At 43.0% G+C, this 25,535-nt stretch overlaps 1 protein-coding gene across 2 annotated transcripts in view; it reads right to left on the bottom strand.

Annotated features, from left to right (window-relative positions):
* Positions 1 to 7,075: 7,075 nt before the first annotated feature.
* MAPK6 (mitogen-activated protein kinase 6) overlaps positions 7,076 to 25,535 on the bottom strand; it is a 29,678-nt gene continuing 11,218 nt past the window's right edge. Inside the window, exons 1-6 of one of the 2 annotated variants that reach the window (XM_054168827.1) lie at positions 20,736 to 20,885; positions 13,621 to 14,835; positions 12,768 to 12,912; positions 9,840 to 10,004; positions 9,014 to 9,215; positions 7,076 to 8,393 (exon numbers count right to left, since the gene is read on the bottom strand). In XM_054168827.1, the coding sequence (XP_054024802.1) occupies positions 7,295 to 8,393; positions 9,014 to 9,215; positions 9,840 to 10,004; positions 12,768 to 12,912; positions 13,621 to 14,175 (2,166 nt within the window). In that variant the 5' untranslated portion in view covers positions 14,176 to 14,835; positions 20,736 to 20,885 and the 3' untranslated portion in view covers positions 7,076 to 7,294. Of the gene's footprint in view, positions 8,394 to 9,013; positions 9,216 to 9,839; positions 10,005 to 12,767; positions 12,913 to 13,620; positions 14,836 to 20,735; positions 20,886 to 25,535 lie in introns of those variants that run through there. The other variant, XM_054168828.1, reaches the window with a different exon arrangement.

Genomic DNA, 25,535 nt, shown 5'->3' with positions numbered 1-25,535 from the left:
GCCCAAGCCCTCCTGGCTGCTCAGCACCATGGTGCCAGGGCATAGGGAGGGTAACTGGTGGCAGCCCTGCCTGCTTGCCCAGCTGTCCACTGCTGCACATAGCTGCTCAAATAGCTTAAGCAAATTCTTCTCACACTTCACTTGAGCCAGATGCTGTAAATTGGATTAATGTGGTGCCTAGAGAGACATCTAGAGACAAATATTTAAAACTAAGATGAATCTGAACGGTTTTATAGGCTGTCCCAGAGGTATCCCCCTCACTTCCCAGGCATGCAGGGGTGTCCCCAGCTTCAGCTCTATGGGTTCAAAACCAACTCTCCTGTAACACTGTATGCAGATGCCAAAATTCATGTCAAAACTTGCAACAGTGAAGTTCAGTTTAAAACTATCTCCTTTCATGTGTGCAAGGGGCCCAATGAATGGGACAAGCACCAGTCAACAGCATAGAATCATAGAATCAATAAGGTTGGAAAAGAACTCAACACCTCATGAGTATGAAACCATGGCACCAAGTGCCACGTCCAATCCCCTCTTGAACACCTCCAGGGATGGGGACTCCCCCACCTCCCTGGGCAGCCCATTCCATTGGCTAACAACTCTCTCTGTGAAGAACTTTCTCTTCACCTCGAGCCTAAACTTCCCCTGGTGCATCTTGAGACTGTGTCCTCTTGTTCTGGTGCTGGTTGTCTGGGAGAAGAGACCAACCCTCCTCCTGGCTACAACCACCTTTCAGGTAGTTGTAGACAACAATAAGGTCTCCCCTGAGCCTCCTCTTCTCCAGGCTAAACAATCCCAGCTACAGAAACCTCATTTGATTCACAAACTGGCTACTGGTGACAGGACCCAGTTCCTGCCATCTGCAGGGACCTGACACCTCTGCTGTGAATCCATACCGGTAACTACTGCTGGCAGCCTCTCAAAGGAAAGGTCAGTTACCAAACCTGTCTGAGGCTGGAAGGAAGCCATGGATCACAGCTTGGAGAGCAGGCTGAGATCAGCCCCCTCATGAGAGCTCAGCTCTGAAGTGCAGCTTCATTTCACTGCCCAGCAGTGCCTGCGAGGTCACGTCAGCTAAATAGAAGTGATGCCGGGCTGATGTGTCGTAGGGAACAGTTTATGACCTTTATCTGATGAAAAAGAGAGCAGGCAGGTGCTGAGAGAAGGCAAACAGACACCTTTGTGTGTAAGTAGCCATAATCAGTCATATTTTGGAGAACAGAAGATGCCAGCCTGCTGTCAGCAGAGCCTCAGGGATTTGGTGTGGGTCTACGGCCATGTGAGGAGCATGTGTTTCTTCCCAAACAGTCCCTGTGAGAGAGCCTCCCTGCTCCTAGCAATCCTCTGCAGACAGACAGCCCTGTGGGCCCTGCTCCATTACCAGCTTTACAACATCCTGTTTTCACTAGGAATATTTTAATCTCTCTCTTTCCCATCATATTTTTCCTCCTGCCCAAGCCAACACAGACCATTCCTGGCAGGCAGGGTGGAAGTCTCCTCCCTGGGCTGTGCTAGCATTGTGGAGGATGACCTGAACTCTTTCCTGGTCATGCTTGGCTCCTCGCTGCTGCCAGCACTGGTACCTGCTGCTGGCCTCAAACTCCTATCATGGTCAACCACCTGCTTTGTAGCAAGTTATTTTGAGTTCACTCAGCCATGAAATCGCTCAAGCAAATCTGTGCTTCCCTATTTTGCTCCGTGATGGCTGAAGAACCAAAAACCCTGCTTCATCGTTGACATAATGATGATTTTATCAGGACAAGAGAAATAATGCAAGGTCCTGCTTAACTGTCCAAGAGCCATACAGGTACAGTCAGCCACACATTCATATTTCATACAGCACATAATATCCATGCAGGCATAAAGGTTAAAAGTAATTTTGGATGCACATAGATTAGAAGAGGAATTTTATTATCAGAGTTCTCTAAAAAAGGCTTTGTTTGCACTCAGGATGGAACAGACAGATGCCAGAGGAAAGCCAATGACATTATGTGACTGTTGCCAGCTAACTGACACAGCTATTTGCAGAGCATGGCCATACCCAGCTATCAACACATCCATGTGGACTGCTAGGACAGAGCTCCCTCCACACATGGTCTGCTGCTTGCAAATCACCAAATCACAGAATGGTGGGGGTTGAAAGGGACCTCTGGGGATCATCTAGTCTAACAACTCTGCTAAAGTAGATTCATCCAGAGCATGTTGCACAGGATCATGTCCAGGTGGGTTTTGAAAGTCTCCAGAGAAGGAGACTCTACAACCTGGCTGGGCAACCTCTTCCAGAGCTACAGCACCCTCAAAGCAGAGTAGTTTTTCCCTATGCTTAGGTTTTTCCCTATGCTTCCTGGGTTCTATTTTGTGCCAGTTGCCCTTTGTCTTATCACTGGGCACCACTGAAAAGTGACTGACCCCTGCCCTTTAGACATTGATAAGATCCCATCTGAGTTTTCTCTTCTCCATGCTTAACAGCCCCCAGGCTCTCAGTCTTTCCTTGTCAGAGAGATGTTCCAGGCCCTTATCATCTTTGTAACCTTCTGTTGGACTTTCTCCAGTAGTTCCTTGTCTGTTTTGAACTGAAAAGCCCAGAACTGGACCAAATACTTCAGATGAGGCCTCTCTAGGGTAGAAGAGGAGGAGAGCCTCCCCTCAGCTTGCTGGTCACACTCTTCCTAATGCACCCAAAGAACCTTATCAGTGATGCTAATTCTTAAGTCAACAGAAGTCACTGAACTTTTTCAAGAGCCAATATTTTAAGGAGTTCTCAAATAGCACTGTGAGCAAGCAGATAGCCATTTTAAATATAGAGACACTGGAATGGAAGCCCAAGAGCAGTGGGTGCCAGTAGTGATCTGGATTATTTGCTTGTTACCAAATACCCTGCAGCATTACTTCCCAGGTTGTTCAGCTCGGGTCTGACGCAGATAGTGGCAGAACAGCAAACAAGAATTTGCAGGATTTTGTAAGCACTGAAATAATTCAAGGAATAAGGAATGAACTGTTTGAGGGCTGTTGTGACTCAGGATTGTAAAAATGAGGACAGTTTACTGTTTAATTACCTGCAAAACCTACCTGAAGGATTGACAAGCACTCGCAAATCTCAGCAACAGAAAAGCAACGTGAGTATAAATAAAGCAGATACGGCGGCGTAGATTTAGTTCAAGGATGCTTTCCCCTGCTGTTGAGACCCAGAAATAATCTGCTCTGCAGTGTATTGCTGAATTCTCAGGACTCCAGGTACAATTCTCTGCAGTATCTATAGAGTACCTATAGAGTAGGTGATAAAAGTCCACATTGGACTATTGAAGGGGACAGAACAAAACAGCAAAAGTAGCTTCAGAGCAACATAGTTCCATGTGGAAGAAAAACCTCTCCAGGAGACAGGACCCTTTCAACCCAAACCATTCTATGTGTTTATGAGAAAGCTCCTTGCCCCCCTCAGTAAAAACATCATGAAAAAGCTGCTTGTAAACTAATGCCTCCAGGCAACAAGCCAGACTGAAGTGAGAATTCAGCAAAGCTTTAAAAATATGTACCAGTCACACTTCCAAGAACTCACACAGCACAGAAAAAGCAACAGCAAGGCAACAGAAAAAGTAAATCAAGGCACACAATTTTAGCTGTGTTCCATGGACTCACTGCTGCTGATACAGGCTATCATGTTGCTGAGGGGCAGACAAGGTGCAGCAGCAGCAGGGACTGCCCAGCTGCCCCAGTTCCCAGCTGGTTTGTAGAACCTGACATCCAAACTACAGCCGCAGCAGACCAGCTGCGCTCAAGGCAAAGCCTGGTGAAGATGCTGTAATCACACCACAGTGTGGGCAAAGTCTGATATTAATAGCTAAGACTATATATAGCAGCTCTTGTTTAATTAAAATTAAATGCAGTTGTGAGGAAGTTAACTGGCCGTGACTGAGAACTCCTGATCAGAACAAACTGTTCAGCGTTACGCCAGCCTGCAATTATTAGAGCTCCTGTGACAACAGTGCATGCAAAATGCCCTGCCTTGGTCTTCTTAGTAAGGATAAACATCACCTCTTCTAGCTGAAGTTCTATTTGGAAATGCTGCCCTTCAATCAAAAGCCACATAGAGAAGAAAAGGTATTTTTAACAAAAAAGCAAACAAGAAATCTGTCTTTTAAATAAGGATGTTTCATTCTACTTCTCAAGAGCCTTGGCATGAAACAGTGGTCCCTTCAGCTAGTTTAGAATTTAAGCCTCTTCCATAATTTGTTTTTACAGATAATCTCAGTTGCTAGGTCACAGCCAAAGGGCTACACATGTAACTATCCAATTTTTTCCTTACATGATGGGCATGGCTCATGAGTGCAGAACAAAAACTACCTTCAACCTGCTGGGAGCATCTTGTGAAACCCCACACTTTCTGCAGACTGCTCTCCCACTGCAGGACTCTTGGTTTGCCAAAGGAGAGCCCACCACCACACTCAGAGTATCTTCATTTTCTAGCAGTAGAGTTCACTTTGCATGGTCCTTCTTAGGAAGTGCTTTTATTTTCCTTAATTGCCTCCACATTGGGAATTACTTCTACTTAATAAGCCCAATTGCTTAGCAGTACCTGCTGATGGTCTGTGGGTGGAGCTTTTTACAGCAGCAGGGCTTTCTCCAAAGCAGCCAGCAGCACCTGTAGTGCTGCTTCCTCATCACGAGTGAAGCACCACACTGGATTTCAGCCCAACACTTGACTCTCCTCTTCCTTTTTGGGAGGAAAATGTTCCCTTTACAACACCTGTAGCCTTCTTAATGACTCTTTTCACTGATGTTAAAAAAAAAAAAAATCATTAAAAAAAATTGAAAATGCATTTGCACAGGAAGTCTTTTTAAGTGGAATTGTTTCCAGTGTATTTCACACCCACTGCTTTCATTCAATTTCTTCCTCCCTGCAGCACTGTACACAGTGATGCGGCTATGCAAATGTTCACATGCCCTGCACAGGGCCGTGTGCTGTGTACCTCTCCCCAGGTGATCTTTTTCTACCATATTACTGGAGCAGCTCCTTGTTTCAGTCAAGTTGCAGCTGCACTACCTGCCAGAGGAGAGAAGGGATGGAAACATTTGGAGGAACTAAGCCACTGTCATGGAAAAAAAGTAGGAGTTTGCCAAAAGACATAGCTTCATTATACAGCTAATTAGCTCCCTAAGGAATGGCTCAGACAGGAGGTACTGGAAGAGAAACACATACTGTTCTTAGGGCTTGCTGCAGCAGAGACGGGATCAGCACATTTTGAAACCTCCCATAGGAGTTACCTGCTCCTACTCCTGAAATCTCCTTGTGGAAGTGCTCCAGACAGGCTGTCAGCTAAGGCACTTGCACAGTTACCTTCAGTGTGTTGCCAGCAACACAACAGTGCTCACCTGTGCTCACAGCAGCTTTGCCACTTTCACCCTATCTGTCTAAAAAGCTGATAAACAGTAATGCTCTCTTATACCCTGGCAGACTGGTTACTGCTGCTACTGTACACTTACAATTTTTTAGCCACGCCACTGCAGAAGATTTTCCTCAATTTATGCCGATGGCACTTGGACAGAAGTGTACTTCTGGAGACTCCTTCCAGGGGACTGCCTGCCCAGAACCACTTCCAGGGTAGCCTACACAGCAGCTTCTCCTGCTCCCTTCAGCACTTCGTATCAGGGAGCGCAGTGAAGCAAGCCTGCCTTCACCACAGACCTGCATTACGGCAGCAGCTCTTCTCCTTCCACGGAACCATTAGCACCAAAACACAGCAGTCCTTTTTGCTGGCCATGTTTTTATTTGTTTTTTTTTTAAAGATTTGAACAGGGGAGCCAATGATACATCCAGTATTCAAAAAGAAAAAAAAAATAAAATCAGAAGGTAAAACAAATTGTCAGAAGACTGAGATGCTACATGCTATATTTAACCTAATTTTTATTCATGCTTGCTTTTGGGGGGGGGGGGTGGGGTGTGTGTCGGGAGCGGGACAGGAATCATTCAGTAAAAACATACAGTAAAAACAAAATGTCTCACCATATAGAACTTTTAACCTACAGTAATGTTGTACCTTAATTATTTCCATGCACACAACTAACATTACAAAATCGTTTAAAAAAAAAAAACCAACCCAAAAAGGAACACAATTAAGACTTCTAGGAGCATCTGATAATAAAGCAAGTCTAATTTCTTTTGTAGAGATCAAGCACCTCCAATTACAAATTCGTATACACAGTGAGTGCTTTACTTGAAATGAAAACTAGGAGGAAAAAGAACAACAACCAAAAAAAAGTTAAAATAACATTAAAAATTCGAAACCAAAACTGTGTTGGCTAAGCCTCAGAACAAGCCGTGTTAATACATATCCAGCTATGTAGGCAACAAAACCATAGTGCTAACGAAACCTTTCTGTCTGAGAAAAAGTTAACTCCCAAGTTAAGTTGACTTTTCTATAATTACAGAAATATACTTATTTGCTAAAATAAATAAAAGTGCTGCATATTAAACACTTCACTCTAAAGAATGCATACCAGAACATTTATAAATATTGAAGGATTTTTCTTTTTTCTTCTTTTTTTTTTGTTGTTTTTGTTTCCCAATAAGAATAAGCTACTACAATAATGCTGGCTAAATAGAAGTGCATAATGAGAAGCACTATGGGTGGTTAACGTTTTTGCCACATACTGCTGTTACCTTGAGGTAGATAACACATGCGTACCAAATTCTGCATTCGTCTCGGTTGCTGCTGGTATCATGTGTCTAAGAAACGTTGCACAGTATGAAAACCGCTAAAGATACGCATGGATGGAAAGAAAACCGGGCGGGGGGAGGGGGAAAAATAGAGATCTTCATGCAATTATGTACAGTCTCACTGTGTACATTTCAAGGCAAGGTTCTTTTGTTTGTTTGTTTGTTTTCCTGCAAAACATGGACACCGTTTTACTGAGAGAAATTTTTTTGTGTGTGTTTTGTTTTTCCCTTGGTTTAGTGCATTTTTCTTTTTGTTACCTCCTGCATTTTGCATTATTTTGCTCTATTAATTAATTGTGTGCAAACGACATGCCAGTTTAAAAACAAAAAGGAAAAAGAAAAAAAAAAAAAAAAAAGAGACCAAAACAACCCAAACTAACTCATGTAATAGAAAGGAATTCTGGATTGTAAAAACGATGGTAAACAGAAGAACTAACGAAATCCATAGCAAAAATTACGCCGTCTGATTCAAGTAAAAAAAAAAAAAGATAATTACTTACACTAGTAATAAAAAAAGACAAACACATCTCATGAATATAAAAGAAATGTCTGCTGAGTGTTGTTGGTTTGTTTTTTTTTTTTTTAGTTTAGATGTTTCAGAATGCTGCTGTATGTTTTGTGGGGAATCTGGGGAGATGATTTCATAGCAGAAGGCGTTAACGTGGCCTGTATAGATTTCAGTGGCGAACCGACCGGGCTGTGAAACTGAGGAATACCTATAGCCTCAAGCTGCTTGTTGAAGAGGAGTTCTCCACTGTTACTGAGAAAGCTCTCTTCTCTTTCCTTCTCCCCAAGCTTCCCCTCTTCTACTGGCTCAGGTTCTAGCATTTCAGCATCTTCCTTCTTGCTAAAGAATTTGTCCAAATAACTGGTGTAAGTATTTTCTTTTTCCGCTTGCTCATCTTTCCTTACCTCACAACAAAACTGGTCTATGAGGAAGCACTCCTCCCCGCTACTTACAAACTGGCTGTCCCAAGACGTTTGGTACAGAGCTTCTAACTGTGCCAAATTAGCCATTCCCTTCTCCTGCTTCTCTCTGCTTACTGACTTTGATATTAATCCTTTCAACTCTATTTGAGACACCGAGCTATTCAAGTCATTTAATTTATCAACATCAGTAGACTCGTGTTGTAAACTAAGCTGAATGGTTTCCGCTATAAACGAATCAAAGTCAAATCCTTGATTCTTCTCCCTTTCTTTTTCAACAAGTTGCTGTGATGCTTCCTCAAGCGCTATCTGAGCTTTCACCAACCCATTCTTTTCACATTTAGACTTTCCTTTCTTATCAGACTTTTCTTTGCTCTGTTCCTTCCAGTTTGAAAGATCTATAATAAGCTTGGGCTCATAGTAATGGTTAACTTCACTGTCTCGCCAAACTAAATTATCTAGGTATGAAGATGACCTCATTTTGTAATTACAAGTGTGACTACATTCCAGATCACAATATTTGTTTTCATGGTGATCTGAATACTGCCAGCAAGGCTCTGTAGAGAAGTGGGTGTCAAAGGCAGGATCCTCAAGATACTTTTCACGATCTCCATCCAAATATTTGCGAGGATCTACTTGCACTTCTTCCTCATCGGTAACATCAGAAAGAGCCCTTGGATCACGCTGAACTTCATCAGCTTCATAGTTATTATGAATAGGCCAGTCGTGGTCTGAAAATTGACTTTCATGGTATCTGCAAAACAATTTCCTAAGTGTTAGCAGCCAAACAAAAACCAACAGACTTCTAGATCCCAAAACAGAGACAGTTTAGAAACACCCTGACATAATGAAGATAATTCAACTCAGGTAAAAGCTTTTACTCAATTCAACCGACTATCTCTTCCAGATTTTACATTTCATCTGGCATAAAGCAATCCTCATAAGCACATCTGAAGGATTTAAGTCCAAAACTACACTTACAGAACTCTTCTTTCATGTGTTTTTAACAGACTTTAAATGACTACTGTAAATCTCATGACAACTCTATGTGCTAAGCATTTGACAAGACAATCATACTTAAAACTGTCTTCATTAAAAGTTTGGGTTTTTTAAAGAAATACTTCAGGGAAGGGAAAAAAGTAATGGAAAGATTAACTTTAGATTCTAGAGTATGGACTGCAATTCAGGAATGCATCAGGATATCCAAGTCAGTTTAATGAATTACAAACCAAATGGCAATGTACTGCCTGTAAGGGAAAAATTGATTCTCAGCTCAACTGAAGAAGTAACAAAGAGAAAAGGAAATGAAGCAACATTACTTCAAGGACACAGCCATTCAGTTATGTTGCATGCCACAGTAAGTGATAAATTTACCTTTCCCAATTATAAATATGGCTGTGACTTTCATCCATCAGCAGAATATCATCAACCTCATCTTCAATGTGAAAAGGATGACTTGAAATAGGCTCATCCGTTGGAAAGGAATAAATGCTCATGTAAGGATGGGACAAAGCTTCTTCTGCTGTCAATCGATCCATAGGACTAAATGTCAAAATTTGCTCCAGGAAGTCCAGTGCTGTGGAGAAAAAGTGATCATTAAGTAAGGAGAAAAACAGCATTTCAGACACCTAGGACTCAAGATTAATGAGCACTGCTCTGCTCTACAGGCACACATCAGCTTAAAAGTAGCCACCTGTGAAGGATCATCTACTGAGAGCTCACTGCCAAATCTGCATTCTGTAGGCATAGGAAAGCTAAAAGAGGTCAAATCTAAGAATAATTGAACTTGTATCAGCAAAACACATGAAGAGACAGAATAATTCAAGCTGAATCGGTATGTACCAACTGCTACAAGGAAATGCTGCTGTCAGTTTGGTCAGGGGACCTTCTTTCACGGCATTTAATAGCTGCTTTATACTGACTCCATTCCAGTATTCCCTTTATATTCAGAAGGCCAGTGTCTCACAACAGATCAATTCCAGGGCACAGAGGTCTGGCAGAGATTCACAATTCTACTCCAAAGACAATCAAGCAGCTGTCATGTTATCAGTTTTTATTACAGCAGAAGACAATCCTTTTTCAGAGGATGCACAGACTTTTCCAACTGAAGCTGGCTTTTAACAATCACACACACAGAGTAAAGCTGTTCGCTGTTCGGATTTTGAAATACAGGAAGGATTTTTTATTCTGAATTACTTACCTTCAGGACTGATGCCTGGAAGCAACTGAGTTAAAGGTTTGTGTGGCTCAGTCATATCATTTCTAATGTAAACTGGAATTACGTTGAGAAGCTCCTGACGGTCCTCCTCATGTACAACAGGAATTGATTCTAGAATCAACTGCATCTGTTCAAGTTCATGCGCGCCTAAGCACCAAGAGAAAACACAAGCTGCCATTTCAACTTCAAACCCATCTCATCCCTGTACACAAAAGGCACATCAACATTATGTGCTATGAGCAGCTATTTTCAGTAAGCTACTATCTCCTACAGAGGAAAGGCTGAAATTCTACAATTAAATGATAATAAATCTGAAGAGCTCTCAGAAATGCTGCAGCGTACAAAGAATTACAGCTGCTACACACAGATAAAGCAACCTAACCACAAGCTTTTGCAAGGATGCCTTCATCAAGAATGAGGTACATAACAAAAAGATAGGGTGTTGCTGTAATGTTCCATGTATTGCAATCCTCCCCTCAGTTTATTGTCTATCTCAGTTTATTGTTCAGCTCCAAGAAGCATGCAGCACCTGAGAGATTCACCTAGCAGATGAAACTGTACAGGATTATTTGCGTGACAGTGATCCCCTCCCTCACCAAGCAGCTCTGGGGACTCATCAGTGATACTGATGCATGTGACATTAAACACAAAAATAAACGGGGCTGCAGACTGTACTATCGGCTCACTTCAGCAGTCTGCATGGCCATCTGCACTGGACATCCTACCATACATCTCCCAGATGACTTAGAAGCTGAGGCAAAGTCACTACAGAAAAATCTGATCAAGACCTCCGTTCTCCAAATCAATCACTACTGCCTTGTATGAACTTCTTTGCTAAACTGAAAAGGCTGTTTTGTTCTCATACTTCAGACCACTACTAATTAATTAATGCAATCTATCAGCTGTTACACTGTCTGTAATTTGCTGCAAAAACCAGATTCTACTGTATCATTATTTCCACCCTAAAGCCTAATGACATTTCTTTCCATTATAAGTGAAAGGAGGATTTAAAAATACTCATTTGGAAGAAAGAATTAGGGAAGTTGTTTTGAACGACTATTTAATTCCTCTGCCTCAGCTTCCCCTCCCTCCTTCACCCCAGGTATTCCACAATTTTAACAGGGATGCTTCCTTCCCATTCTCATCAGCTTTCCAGACAGCAGGATTCCTAAGGGATGGTTCAGAAATAGGAAGTTGCAGATTAACCAAAATCAAGCCCTCCAAACAGCTCTGTAAAAGAATTTTATCTGGAGTCTCAGGACAGGGTAACTCTTACATTGCCAACCATTTTTTCCCTCTCCAAATGCAAGATGTTACATCTTTACATCAGAAAACTGTGGCAGTCTTAAGTTTTCAGAGGGACACATGCACATCTAAAAATATTTCACTAGACACCTACACAACGCAATTAGGGCACATAAGCTTAAAAACTTCAGATTTTGGTGACTGAGTTTAACCCCCCCCCCAATTTCTAACTCACTGTGCAGCTATTAGACCGATAACATCTTCTGGAAAATACCAATGCTACTCAAAAAACAACCACCACCAAACAGACAAAATGGCAGCGATTGCAATCAAGCTGTGCTGTATGCTGGGATCTGCAGACTTTTTTTCCCACTGCCTCACTATTTTGTAACAGAGTCCTTGATGCAATGGAAACTTAATAAATCTCTTATCAGTTGAGCATTTAATACACTGGGGACATTACTCTGATGGTTAGTAACTCAAAGAGTTGGCAACTCTCTGCAGTTAAGATAATGCTATTTGCATATTAATCACTCATTTCTATAAAATAATGACTTCAAGGTGACAGCATTCCACTAATAGCACTTAATGGGGAAAAAGCTCTCAATGTCATTACCTTGATGTACGAGGCCAAGAACTACAGTAGAGGTGTGCTTTTAGTCCACATGCACCTAAACGAATGTGAACTTCGAAATGCAAGCTCAGGTCTTAGAGAATTTATCTGTATTACTCCAGTAATTTAGACCAATGGGAGCAAACCTAAGAGCAAGTTTCAAAGAGACAGCTGCTGCTGAGGCCTCAAGGTGCACACAAAACAAGCATTTCAGGGGTTTACTCTAGACTAGCTAATTTCCTCCCACGGACTGAAAGCCTCTCAGCAGGTGGAGCACAGTGGGCAATCTTCTAAAGAGCAAATGGCAATTTTATCTAAAAAGATTCTATAGTTTGTACATGGAGTTATTAGCTCAGCAATGCAGCATGGGATAGCCATCCAGACTACTTCAAAAATTTGCTCCTGACCACAACACTAATGTGGATACACAAAATGAGACCACAGCATTGTTTCCTACCTTACCAGAAACATTTGGAGGTTACACATTTCCCTTGGTATGCCACACTGAACTTTAAATCTTAGTCTTGCTTATATCAATGAAACAAAGGTCAGGTCAAAGAGTCTAGTTTTGACCAAAAAAAATGAGAATGGGGGGAAAAAAGTCTACTTGTTCATAATTTAAGATATAGAGAAAAACAAAGTGATTGGGTTGTCTACATTAAAAAAAAAAAAAAAATCTTTATGAATGACACCCAGAGCATTCATAATCCTCAAATACTCCCTGGACACACACAAGCAAGAACAAAAGCCATACCCAATATGCATGTATTTTGAACACTTCTTAGGTATTCAATAAATTTAACTTAACCCAGTTACAGACAGATTTACCATATATGAGTAACTAATTAAATTGTGATGTTTATGTAAACACACACTGGTATGAATAACAAAAACTGAAACATCTTCTGGTTTACAAATACACCAATTGATACTGCAAAACATCCTGATAATCAATTCCTACTAATATTAGCCATTAACTTTTCCTTAGCAAGATACCTAAGCAGAACCACCCTTTTTAGGAATACACACACACACATTTTTATTCTACCCACCTGCAAAGAGGGTTTTCCCAGTCAGCATTTCAGCAAAGATGCAACCTGCAGCCCACATGTCGATGGCTTTAGTGTAGTTGTTAGGAGAAAGCAAAAGCCGGGGCGATCTGTACCATTTAGTAACCAATCCTTCAGAAAGATGGCCCTAATGAAATCAATTTAAAAAAAAAGAAGCCAACTTAGATTTTTTAAGAGGTATGGTTTTTAATTATTTATTTCTTACTTTTTAATGCACTACTACAAGATTTTCCGGCCTCAAGGTCCAAAGGAGGCACATTGTACTGCCCCACTAGCCCCCCTTCTGCCTTTCGAAATGGATCAGTAATGCTTTATGAGATGAGAGCAACAATACAGTAGGCACTGCTTATTAAATGAGGCAGTGCAGCAAAACTTTCTTATTCCCAGATGCCAAATAAATGCAGAGACAATAATGAACTCTCTTGTGAAATCATCTAAGCCAAGATGACAGTATCTGTCAGTCCCAGCAAGCATCCACACTTGCATGCTATGAAATTGCCACTTACAAAACTTAGCTAAGGCTTCTATAGGTATGACCCTAAAGGTTGGATATAGTATCTCAGGTTCCACACTCGCTGTGAAAAATCTGCTTTCCTGAACACATCTAGTAAAGAAAAGGGTTTTTTTCAGACTTGCAGTAGTCCTATCTGAGACAAAACAGGTAATCCAGAGATCTGTTTCACTCTGTCTGCAAGCATTGCAGTTCTGCTGTGTGATCACGAACACGACACCCCACCTGCTAATGAGGCCTTCCACAGACTATCTACCTTCGCAGAAGGAGACAAGAGGCTGTTTTAAGATGGCTCAGTTGTCAGTGTACCCACTATTCACATACCTTGTGGGAATAATGAGGATCCATGATTCGTGCAAGACCAAAGTCACCAATCTTCAGCACCAAGTCTTCAGTATTAATGAAAAGATTAGCTGGTTTGAGATCTCTATGCAGAACATTTGCAGAGTGAATGTACTTGAGCCCACGTAGCAGCTGGTACATGAAGAGTCTGGCATGATCTTCCAGTAAAGGGCCTTGCTCTAGCAGATTAGCCAGATCTGTCTCCATGTATTCCTGGACAATGTAAACACAGTTCAATTCTGTAAGGGAGCCCACGTCATCTGTTAAGTGGCTTCCACTAGGACCAAGAATTTCAAATACTTTGACAATGTTATCGTGGTCAAGCCTTCTAATAATTTTGATCTCACGTAGAGCATGTTTAACACTCTGAGGATCTGTAAGGACAATTTTCTTGACAGCCACTCTTTTGTCACAGTCATTATCGACAGCAGAAAAAACTAAGCCATTTCCACCACAGCCCAGTGGTTTTAAGTCCATGTATCGAGAGCCCAGATCAAAACCATGAATGTTCATGAGACTTTCAAATTTTTCTGCCATTTTCAAACTCTTTACGTTTCTTTTTCCTCAAACTACTAAGCTTCTGTAAACACGCAGAGACACTTCCACTGGTATCTGAAGGAAAGGTCTTACAGAAAGGGAGAAGAAACACTTGGCTTTGACTGCAAGATGGTTTCTTGACACTCTCATTTCATTATAAGCCAGCCAGGCCTGTTGTGTCCCCTTGAATTTAGAGCCTGTAAGCTCTAGAACTCAAACTGAGCATAAGATAGAAAGATTGCAGCATTCATAGTTCAAGAAAGGTGCAGCATTTCTGCAGACATTAAAGAAAATACTCACAAGAAACTCAAACGGAATGAAATGACATACTATGCACTCAGCTCTATTGTGCTAAACTGGTTAACATTTAACAAAAGTGTGAATAAATATGCACATAATAGGCTTCTATTAACATCCTCCTCCTCACAGTGCAGATACATTCAGTGTTGGACTGGTCCTGAGCAGCGTCATTCTATGGTGCTGGTAAGCACTACTTCTTTTTCTTCTGTCTTCCTCCTCTTTCTCTCCTTTGTTTACAGTCTAGTTAAACAGGAAACTGGCAGCTCTTGATTTACAAAAGATGCCTTCTGCTAATGATCAGGTGGCTCCAGCTCACCACAATCACAATCAAAGCTACCATCCATTTTACTCCGTGACAACCTGAAAAGGAGAGAAAAATACATTAGTATTCCAGCACATACAGGAGTTTTCCTCCTCCCACAACTCATTACATTGTCCTAAATATATAGCTGATTTATTGTCCAGTTACAAAAGAAGCCATGACAAAAGCTATACTAACTAGAAATGACATATATTTTTCATACTTGTAGAGGAAAACTGACAATAACCACCAACCATCATATCGAAATGTATCTTGTGAAAACTTCACATATAATTAAGAATATAAGGCACACAATGAAATATCCTACTGAATCTTAACAAGCAAGGGAGTATCACAGAAAACTTGGTAATTCACCAATACAGTTGTTAAGAGACAAGTCAGAAACAAGAGCCTATACCTCAGTCCTTAACTTAGGATAATTCTTTCCACTGAACTTTTACTCAAAGACAAAAATGAGGGTTGTATGTATTTCACCATAATAAGAGATAGCTGGGTACTGTTCACATGAAATGGGTACAGTTTGTGCACTCCCAGTATTTATTAACTTTCCAGAATATACAGCATCTGTCTAATGCTATTTAAACTCTTTGGACATTGGGCAGTTGACTAACATCTCAAATTATAATTTTACCTCTATAGCCTCATCATTACAGGAATCATAGGGGAACTCCTACACATTAGACAAATATTATTACTTTTTCCATTAATTCTACATTTATCCAACCTAGGTTAGAGGAAAAGCCACCAACAAGTAGATTTTACACAACAACTGATATATTCTATAACCAATTTCCCTAACACACAGGCACTTTCAGACATCATTTACTTTTTAATAGTCTAACAAACACAGCTACTACTTATGAAAACAAAAGTGGTAATTTTCTCAGTGTTTTCCCATTTGCAACAGCAAAATGTAGTCATAAAACCCACACTTTGCATTTTCCCACGACACCCTCAGTTCTTTTAAAAGCATCACAATGCCACAAAGAGAGGAGTCAGAGGAGAACCTTACACAGGGCGGTAAGGTTTGGACAGTTCTGTTACAAGGTGCTTATATGTTCTTCCCCAACAACTATAGGTCACATCCAACCACTAAATGTCTTAACATTCAATCTTAGATTAACATTTCAGCCTTTTACCCAGATCTCTAAATAAATGTGAAGTTCTCCAAACTACCCTAACACCTCAGAGTCAATTGTATGTGAGCATTTCCCTTAAACGGTGCTAGCACTACAGCGGGACAACAGGGACCAAGCAAAACAAGTCTCCTTGCTCCTAACAGGGCAATAAAAGCAGCTGACAAAACATTAACATATACTAAATAATGGCCTTGATTCACTACAGTAATCAGAATTGCAAAAACTACATAAAAAAAAAAAGCCATCACACTGGCAAACAAACAACTGTTCCAACACATTGAAATATCACCATTCCTTAGGCTCAAGCCTGACTACCACCAAGACACACAGTCCCCATGCCCTGGCTCCCTCCTGCCACACACCACCTGCCTCCAGGTATTTGGAGAGCCATGTGACAAACACAGGAAAAAGAAGGATGAACAAGGTATCCTCTGCTGGGTTCTTTTTAAATATAGATCACCAAATGGATTATTTCTGAAATGAGCAGCACTGAGCTGCTCTACTAGAAGGATGATTTTTCAGAGCTTTCTTTACTCGGTACTCATAACTATTGCCCTGAGATTCCTTTCTTTGCACACTGCCAAGAATCCTAATTTTAGACTGTTATAAGGGTCATTATAACCTTAGTGCAAACATAATGGATTAACACTGTTACTTTTCCCAAACTGCCCTGTATTCTTATCAGTATTAAGAGATTGGTGTGAGGAACCTGTCTTTTAATACCCATGAATTTACTTGAAGAACAAATATAAAATTTATCCCAGAGTTAATCAGCATAGCATCAGGCACTATCCAACCCTTTGTTCACAAGTATAAAAAGTTAAAAGTTAGAGGCTAGGCTTTTGGATGTTATAAGCCCTAGAATATTTCCTCATTCCAATGTACCACTTTCAGGGTCACTCATTCTGAGTTTACATCACCCCAGACCATTTTCCTTTTGTTTCCCACCCCCCAAAAAAACACTTATGGAAATTAATTTCTGTAGCTTACACTAATACTTCAAATTTTACATTAACTCAAGGTCTAAGGCCTCTGTTCAAATACCCTGCAATAAGCTGTATTGTATATCCTTGGGATCATCTAAACTCAGTTGTATTCTTTCCCATAATTAGGCTTATTGTTTCACATTGCTGATGTCTTCAATATGCAGCCATACCAAATTGGCTTGGACCAGCTGGGTGACACATCTGGAAACTCTCTTTTAGCTAGTTCCATTAAACATCACAGGAACAGATTCAAAAAGATGCCCATCAGTAGCAAGGAATAAGATCTCTGTAACTCGGATCTTAGCCCTTACCACCATGAGTAAACAAAGGCAGCGGCATAAACACAACATGAAAGCAGTAATGATATTACTGCTTCAACAAGAAAGGGAGTTGTGGTCCACTTGTGTAGTGAAGTAACAGTCCTAAAGTCATCATTCTGTGTCTCAGATGATTTCTAATCATCAGCTTACACTGTATCTTTCCACTAGGTGACTGCTAACTACAGTGCTTTCAGCAAGTATGTGATGATTTTCAGAATCAATGATTTAGATAAGAACACAAATGTTGACAACGTCAGCAACCCACTGCAGCCTTCAATTTGACCTGATCCTGCTACAAGCTTCCTACGTAACTATGAGCAAATGACTTAATCCCAAAGCCACAAAAAGCAAGGCCTAGCTATCACTCAAACAGGATCAAGTCCTAGGAAGCTGACCAGGAGGCAACCTACCTACCAAACAGAGACATACCTCACAGACATACGTTGAGGACAGTTAGAAATTGTCCTAGCAAAATGTTCCACTATTAAAACAAATTAAGTTCAGTAATCAAGAATGATTTTTTGCTTACTGACACTGAAAATTCTACTTTGGAATTGTAACAGATGACAATGCTGTAGCAGGTTCACATATTCTTGTATAAGCAAAAAACCCACACTTCTAAACTAACCCCACAAATGAACTACACTTACTTCCTCTGTCACATTAACACCTCACATCTTTCACTATGCTGCTTCCATCTCTCACCTAGAATGGCCCTTTGTGCCCCTCACTGCCATTGCCCCATGGTGAGCTGGCATCTCTGCCAGGACTGAAGTGCCCAGAGCACAGCTCTGGCCAGCACCAGGGCAGCAGCTGAACTAGTTTCCCCATCCACAAGTTAATAGCAAACAGACATTTAAGATAAATAGTCCTGTGGACCAGAAGCAGACAGAGGCAATGGAAAATGTTAACCCCAAACTTTCTATCATGGTGACTAATTTCTTGAAGGGTAATCAGCTAGAAGAAATCCAGGCTTTTCCCAAGCCAAAAGAAGCTCAAAGTAAAAAAATTAGAAAATTCTTGTACTCATTCTGTTTAACTTTGGAAAATAATGAGGTGGGCTCTTAAAAAATGACACCAACACCCGTTAAGTTTATACAGTTTCAGTTTCAATGAAAGTCATAACCATCAGCCCAACTGTCTTGAAAATACACCCTAAACAAAGACAAATTCCTCTTCAGCTGGGTAGCATGCTCTAACCACTTGAAACACATGATAGACAACAGCATTAAAAAGGGAGGTTTATCACCCCAATTTGTGTCAAATTTGTGCAGGCACTAACGTTTTAATTTAGGCTATCACCTTCCAAAGACTTCCAGGCTTTTTGAAGTGATACTTTTATTCCTTCCTCCCATGATGTTTAAAGAAGAAAACCCAAAGATACTAGTTTTCTACGTGGTTTACAACTGTGCTTTTGAATTAGATCAGCTTTTGGTAGAGGGCAACAGAAGTGACCCACAGAAGGGCTGTCATCTTTGAAATTATTGCTAATGCTGGCAGACATCATCACACATGCCCAGCATCATGCATTATGCAAGAAGCCCCTTCAGTTCATGCTCAACTTCTGCACGTGGATTTATCACAGTTTTCAGGAAACAGGATGTACACTGAAACAGTCATGTATGAGATGTTTACTTTTTCAGAAACACAAACAAGATGGAAGGATACCAGTTAATTTGATTATGCAGACCACATAATGATCAAATCATTACTCACATGAGAAAGACCAAGAATGACTAATGACATATTATACAACCTGATAAGTACTATCCTTTTGACTATAAAAATACGGGGCACACAAGTATTTTTTTAGCTCAGCCACGTTGCAGTCAGTAGGCAGAGTGAGTCATCGTCCAACTCACGAAACTGCTGCTTTTCTAAAGCCTCCTACTTGCTCCTCACACTGTTTAGGGAACTCTGTGCTGGCAGTCAGCAAATATTACTATTAGTTTTATTAATCTTTGTAAGGATCTGTAAAAGTACACAAAAACCCAGTACATTTTTCTGTATCATAAATGAAAATGGATCAGTTCTCTCTTCAGGTAATTTAAGGAAAACTCACCACTGAAGATGTCTACCATCAGCTAATCACTGCCTTCTGCACTTCTGCAGACCTGCTACTCTTTGCTGTTTCACTGAACAGTTAACCACTCAAGAGTGAATTGAAGATAAAGACCGCACAAAGCAAGGGCTCAGCCTGAGTGCAAGGCTGAAATGAAAGTTCCCATTTTTGCTTTACAGCACATATTTTCTAAACCCGGTTACCAAACTAAAATCTACCTCTATCTTCAGGCACCACTTTCTGGACTTTGTAACTGGTGTATAAACACATCATGCAGTCACAATGTTACTTATACGTACACAATTCTATATATGCGCACATATATATGAATATAAATACATTCATATATAAAAAGCTACTGGCAACAGTGCTTTTATCAATGTGTGCACCAGATACACGACAACAAGCCAACCGTTTCCTTTTCCACGATGCAATTAACACAGCCGTTGTCAAGCCGATCCTAAACGGCACTGAGTTATCTAAAGAGACACTCATCACACAGCAGCCAAGCGTGTGTATTCTCCCCGCCTGGCCAAGGGTATCTCCTTTTGCAAGCCCTGAAACTCCTGCAGCCTCACGTCAAGCTATTTTCACCGTGATTTTAAGCTACTTAGAAAAGCATTAGGTCACTTTTTCCACAGAAGGTGCTTGAGGGTACTGGGGAGTCTGCGGACGCCCTGGCAGCAGGGCCGTGCATGCGGTACCCGGCCCCATGTCACCGGCACAGCAGACGGCGAGCGGCGCAGAAGGCCCCGCCGACATCGAATTCGGCAGCAAAACTTCCGCAGACTTATGAAGGGCCGGACTCCCCTCAGCGCCAGACGGCAAAGGACATCCTTCCTCCCCCTGGCCCCCCGGGACGACCGGGACCGCCAGCGTCGTTCCCCTCGCACACCAGGTCCAGACACCACAGACTCACACACAGAGGGGACTCAGCCTCGCCATGCCCCGGCCGCAGGGTGGTGGGCGACCAATCCGGACTCCGGCCACACCGCGGCTATGCGCTCCCGCGGGGCTGCCGCAGCGCGGAGGAGCCCTACCTTCAAACGCCCTTCAGGACGCTGTCGCGGCCCATGGGCCCCAGCTCCGGCGGGAGAGGTGACCCCCGAGGCCCGGCGCGGCGCTGCCCGGGCCGCAGCCGCTGGGAGCGTCCCCCTCGCGGTGCCACACGGCCGGCCGCCCCCGCCCGCCCTGTCAGTGCCCGCTCGCCCCCCTTAGCCCTGGGGCCGTCACTGCCCCCGGGCCACAACCACCGCAGTGCGAAGGGACCGGGACCGGGCCCCGGAGCAGAGCGGAGCGGGCTGGGGAGCGCCGCCGCCACCCGGCGGGAGGGAACAAAGCGCCTTTGTGCGGCGGGGCCGGGCCCGCGCGTATGGCGGCTCGAGACCCCCCTTGTCCTCCCCGCCTCGCCGGGCGCCCTGTCGCACTCACGGGCCTTCCCAGGCTCATCGGGGGCTGCGCTGCGTTGCTCACACGGCCAGGCCCCGCGGCCCCGCCACCGGCTCCCGTCTGGCGCGCGCCCGCCCGCCTCGCCGCAGTTGCCGCTGCCGCAGCCGCCGCCATGTAACCCGGCGCGGAGGGCAGGGAGAGGTGGGGCCGCCACCGGCTCCGCCTCCGTAGGGCGGGACGCGGCAGTGGCCGGCCGGGGCTGGCCGGCCCTCAGGGAAGAAGAGGGCGGGCGGGAAGGGCGATGTAGCCTCGGGAGTAAGCGAGACCTTGCACCGCCGAAGACGTGGCCGTTTCCAAGGCCTGCCCGCGCTGCCGGGCCCTTCCTCCGGCGGGGCCGTGCCCTCGAGTCTGGAGGGGCAGTCGACCTCCTTTCCCTAGCGGGGGTTAGCCTGGGGAGCCGCGGCGGAACAACATCTCACTGATCGATCACTTCACAGCCTGGCCTGTTTCCGTGGGACGAGGCACATCCCAGTAGCCCATATGGCAAGTTAGCACTCGGAGGAATTTAGCAAGAGGCTCAAAGTTCAGCTGACAAAGAACTGCGCCTAGTGGAGCTGTGTGCAGGGGGCACACGCTGCCACCACGGTAGAGACAGGCACTAAAGGCCTGCAGGCACTAACGGCAGCCTTCTAGTACTGTTTTAATGCTGAAAGCTTCGATTAGGATTGCCGCTTCCTCCGGTTTGATCTCAGCTGCCTCCTGACAGCTTCCCTTGAATCAGGCTTCTGCTTTTGAGACCTGCATTTGACTTGAGCCCTGGCAGTGCCTTGCGCTGCAAGGCCCAGGGCTTGATGTAGAATTATAGAATCATAGTATCATTTTGGTTCAAAGAGATCATCAAGGCACCCCTAAAACATGTCCCTCAGCACCACATCTACACAACTACCTCCAGAGATGGTAATGCCACCACTTCCCTTAGCATTTACTTCAGTTTCCCACAGCCACGATAGAGCACAACTGAGAGAAATACCACAGATGGAGAAAGGGACAGGAATGCAGGTTCTCTGCAGCTGGGGAGATGTGGAGCGGAGAGCCACACTCCATGCCCAGGTCACAGGCACTGCGACAGCCAGTGGGGAAGAAGGCAAGATGCAGAATGAGAAGGCCTTGCATTGCTGGCCACTGGGCAAGCGCTTCTCCTGCCGATGTCAGCATGTGGGGGTCTGAACACAGGCAGGAATATGGTTGCGTGGGCCCAGTTCAGCAGTCCTGGCTTTAAATGTCCCTCATGAAAGAGAAACAAAAAACATGGTTGGAAGGCAGCAAGCAGCACCTTATCCAAAGGTGACATTTTTGTTCATGTGCTCTGCAGTCTTAGTGTCATGGGGGACCTGAATGTTCTCCCCGTGAGCATCTATAAACTGCTTATCACCTCTGCAAACACCAGAAATGATTCCTGTCTTGCTGTTGCATCTCCCTTAATGGACACAGGCAAGCACAGTAGAACTCTACTTTTCCCTGAAAAATCACAAATAGTACAACAAAATAAAGCAAAATTATTAAAAACATTAATTATTTTTCCCTATGAGACTTTTGTACAGCAGTCTTAAGAGAGAGAGGCATGAAAACACCAGGCCTGTAGGTATCAGAAGAGCCTCTTGCTTCCACTAATGCAGTTTCAGTACAACTCTGAAGATAGGGTGTGATTTCCCTAGGTCCCTTATATGCCTTGCCAGTGCAGGATGACCTCTCATAAAAGGCCATAAAACTGATCAGAGGGCTGGAACACCTCTTCTTATGAGGACAGACTGAAATAGTTGGGGTCATTCCACTTGGAGAAGAGAAGGCTCCAGGGAGACCTTATTGCAGCCTTCCAGTAGTTAATGGGACCTATGAGGACAGTCTTTTTAGCAGGGCCTGGTGCAAGAGGACAAGAGGTGGTGGTTTCAAACTAAAAGAAGGGAGAGGTAGACTAGATATAAGGAAGACATTTTCTACTCTGAGGGTGGTGAAACAGTGGCACAGGTGGCCCAGAGAGGTAGTAGATGCTTCATTCCTGGAAACATTCCAGGTCAGGTTGGACAGGGCTCTGAGCAACCTGCTGTAGTTGAAGATGGCCCTGCTTACTGCAGAGGGATTGGACTACATGGCTTTTAAAAGTTCCTTCCAACCTAAACCACTCTATGATTTATACTTAGTTCTGGGATGTTTCAATTTTAGTCAGATACATTGCCCTTACTAGCGGGAGCATTGGGCATTTGATAATACAGCAGTGCAGTAATAGCATGCATGCATAAGTTAGTAACTTGACTGGCACTTTACAGTAGTTGTTAATTTATAGGCAGCTGTTTACATGCTGCCAATAATGGAGAAAAGCCAGAAACAAAGTTTCAGTTCTTCTGCCCACCCAGCAAAACAGAGTTGGAAGATTACAGCACTGGCTGCTCCAGAGGGCCTGTATTTAAATACAGTCTATAAAAAACCCTGTAGAAGTGCATATTGGAAGATATAATGTTAGGATGGCAACCAGAGCCAAGCCACAGAGGAGTATTTACTTGCATTAAAGGAAGAGATTTGGGACTCAAAAAAAAGGAAGGAGCAACAGTAGTTGTATGTCTAAATCCAGCTATTTAGTTACTTAGAGAGTCCTTCCACCTATAAAAAGTATTTTCATTATGAGAGACAAAAGAGCAAGCTGATACTAGGGTACTGCTGTAAGAGAAATATTATGTTAAAGCTTTTCAACAGCACCTAGAGAGCCATTGCCCTACTGTATCTATCGAGACTATTTGCCAGTACCTCCGTTTCAGTCAGGTGGAGAAACTGCACGTCCATGGAGTTTGTTCTGCAGCAGCCCAGACTGTCTGAAAAGTAGATTAGCAAACATAGAGGAGGCCTAGGCAGCACATGCTCACTCATAAATCTCACATATTCCACCATTTTTCTGAGTTCATAATTAATAAATCAAGACTTAATTACTTTTTTCCCCCACCTCTGAATTATTTTCTGCCATTCTAAGAGGGCAGGTGGTAGGACGTAGCAAATGAGATCTTCAATCTAGAGGAAAGTCATGTAAACAGAAAAGTGTGATGCAGAATGTTACTTGTCTTCAGCCTCACTATTTATGGAATTGTATGCAAGAGAGAGTATCTCAGAATTGGTTTGCCACATGGCAGTTCAGAGCTAGCTAATCCAGCCAACTGGTAATCTGTTCTCAGGTTTGTAGCGCCCTGTTGGTCAGGCTGTAGGTTGCTGTGTCAAACTTTCCCCCCATTCACCCCGAGAATGCAATTAGAATATGCTGTATGATAGCAACATTTGCACATATTCCCTGTCAGTAAAATGCAGAGTAAGAGAAGAACTGGACTTCGAAGGTCATAAAGCCCAGCAATTAAAAAATAATTAGAACTGAAGCGATGATTCATGTATTCTATCCAAGTTCAAAAAGATCAAACAGTAAATTCCAATGCAGCATTTCGGTCCTGCGTGTGAATTGTTACTTGTGGCATAAAAGGGAATTAAGTATTTTTGAGTCTCCACACCCATTATGATTGGCAAGGGAAGAAAGATTTGGAGGTTGTTTGAAAAGGTTGCCCAAGGTGACTTGGCAGCTCCAGGCTTTTGTCTCAGTTTCAGCTGCTTTGCTGGGCTTTTCTGCAGGAAATCTTTGTTTTCTGGCATTATGCAGTTCTCTGTAATGATTCCAGGTATTTTCAGAAGAGGCTCAACTTAAGCATGTACCTCATATCAAGCAGCCTCCGCTCTCATTGAAGATTAAGGTATCTAAGGCAATACCTGCATCTTGGCCTGTCCTGCAGGATCAGCTGATTTTTGCCAAGACACACAGGCGCATCCACTGAACTGTTCCTGCTCAACTTTCAGGTCCTCTGAGAGGAAGGGAAATGTATCCTAGGACTAGCTATGCTTCTTGTCAAAATCTAGGATTCATTTTGCATAGGAATAAGTTTAGAGAGAAAATCCAACTTTTTAAAAGACTGTAGAGGTTCAAGAAACACCCCTTTTCTGGTGCCTCCTTGGCCTGTTTCTGCTTACCTGTGTTCTGCAGGGGGACCTGGGCCCTGAAGTATGATTTTGTTTTCCTGGCACAGCTCCCAAGGGTTTCTAATAGTTTCTTTGGGTCTTTCTAAATGCTGCCCTCTCCAATTAGCCTAGTTCTCTGCAGGTCTTAAGCAAAGCCTTTACAAATCACTTGCTTTTCCAGCTTACAGCTTCCTGGTACTGATGTTCAGCACAAACAGTCCGGATAGATTTGAGTTTCACTGGCAACCCAAATGCTCAGGTAGCTTCACTTCTTGGGCATCTCCATTTCCAGGAAGAGGTCAAACTATACCTTTCCATGCTGGACATAGCAGGTTTTATTTATTCTTTTTCACACAAACACACTTTCCTAACAAATGTTCTCTGGCTTTGCAGCCTTTCAAGTGTTCCAAATAAATCTTAAAGTATCCCAGCATTATCAGCAGACATCCACAAAAAAGTTACCATCTTAAGAATTTTAAAATATTCTGCATGAAAAGTCTTTTTAGTTAAAGTCTACTGGGCAGTAGCCAAAGCTATCTGAGCACAGACAGCATGCTGTGGCCTCATTTGCACTCAGTAGAACTGACTTTGCTACAGTGGGCTTTGTACCATCTGCATTCTGATCAGGAAAGAAGCTATGGCAACATTAAGGTACTTGTAGGAAAGGGAAAAAGCAAACCCTGAGACCTTCACCCCCTTGTGAAAAGATAGAAAGACTGGAAAAGAATGGGCAAGTAACAGACCAATTCAAACCAAAGACAGCAAAGTACAAAGGGCAAATGAAGGTGGAAAAAGAAGGGC

This window comes from Dryobates pubescens, chromosome 17, assembly GCF_014839835.1.
Source record: "Dryobates pubescens isolate bDryPub1 chromosome 17, bDryPub1.pri, whole genome shotgun sequence".
NCBI classification, from domain to species: Eukaryota; Metazoa; Chordata; class Aves; order Piciformes; family Picidae; genus Dryobates; species Dryobates pubescens.
The sequence above is the reverse complement of the archived record's forward strand: the minus strand, read 5'-3'. Positions and strand labels throughout refer to the sequence as shown.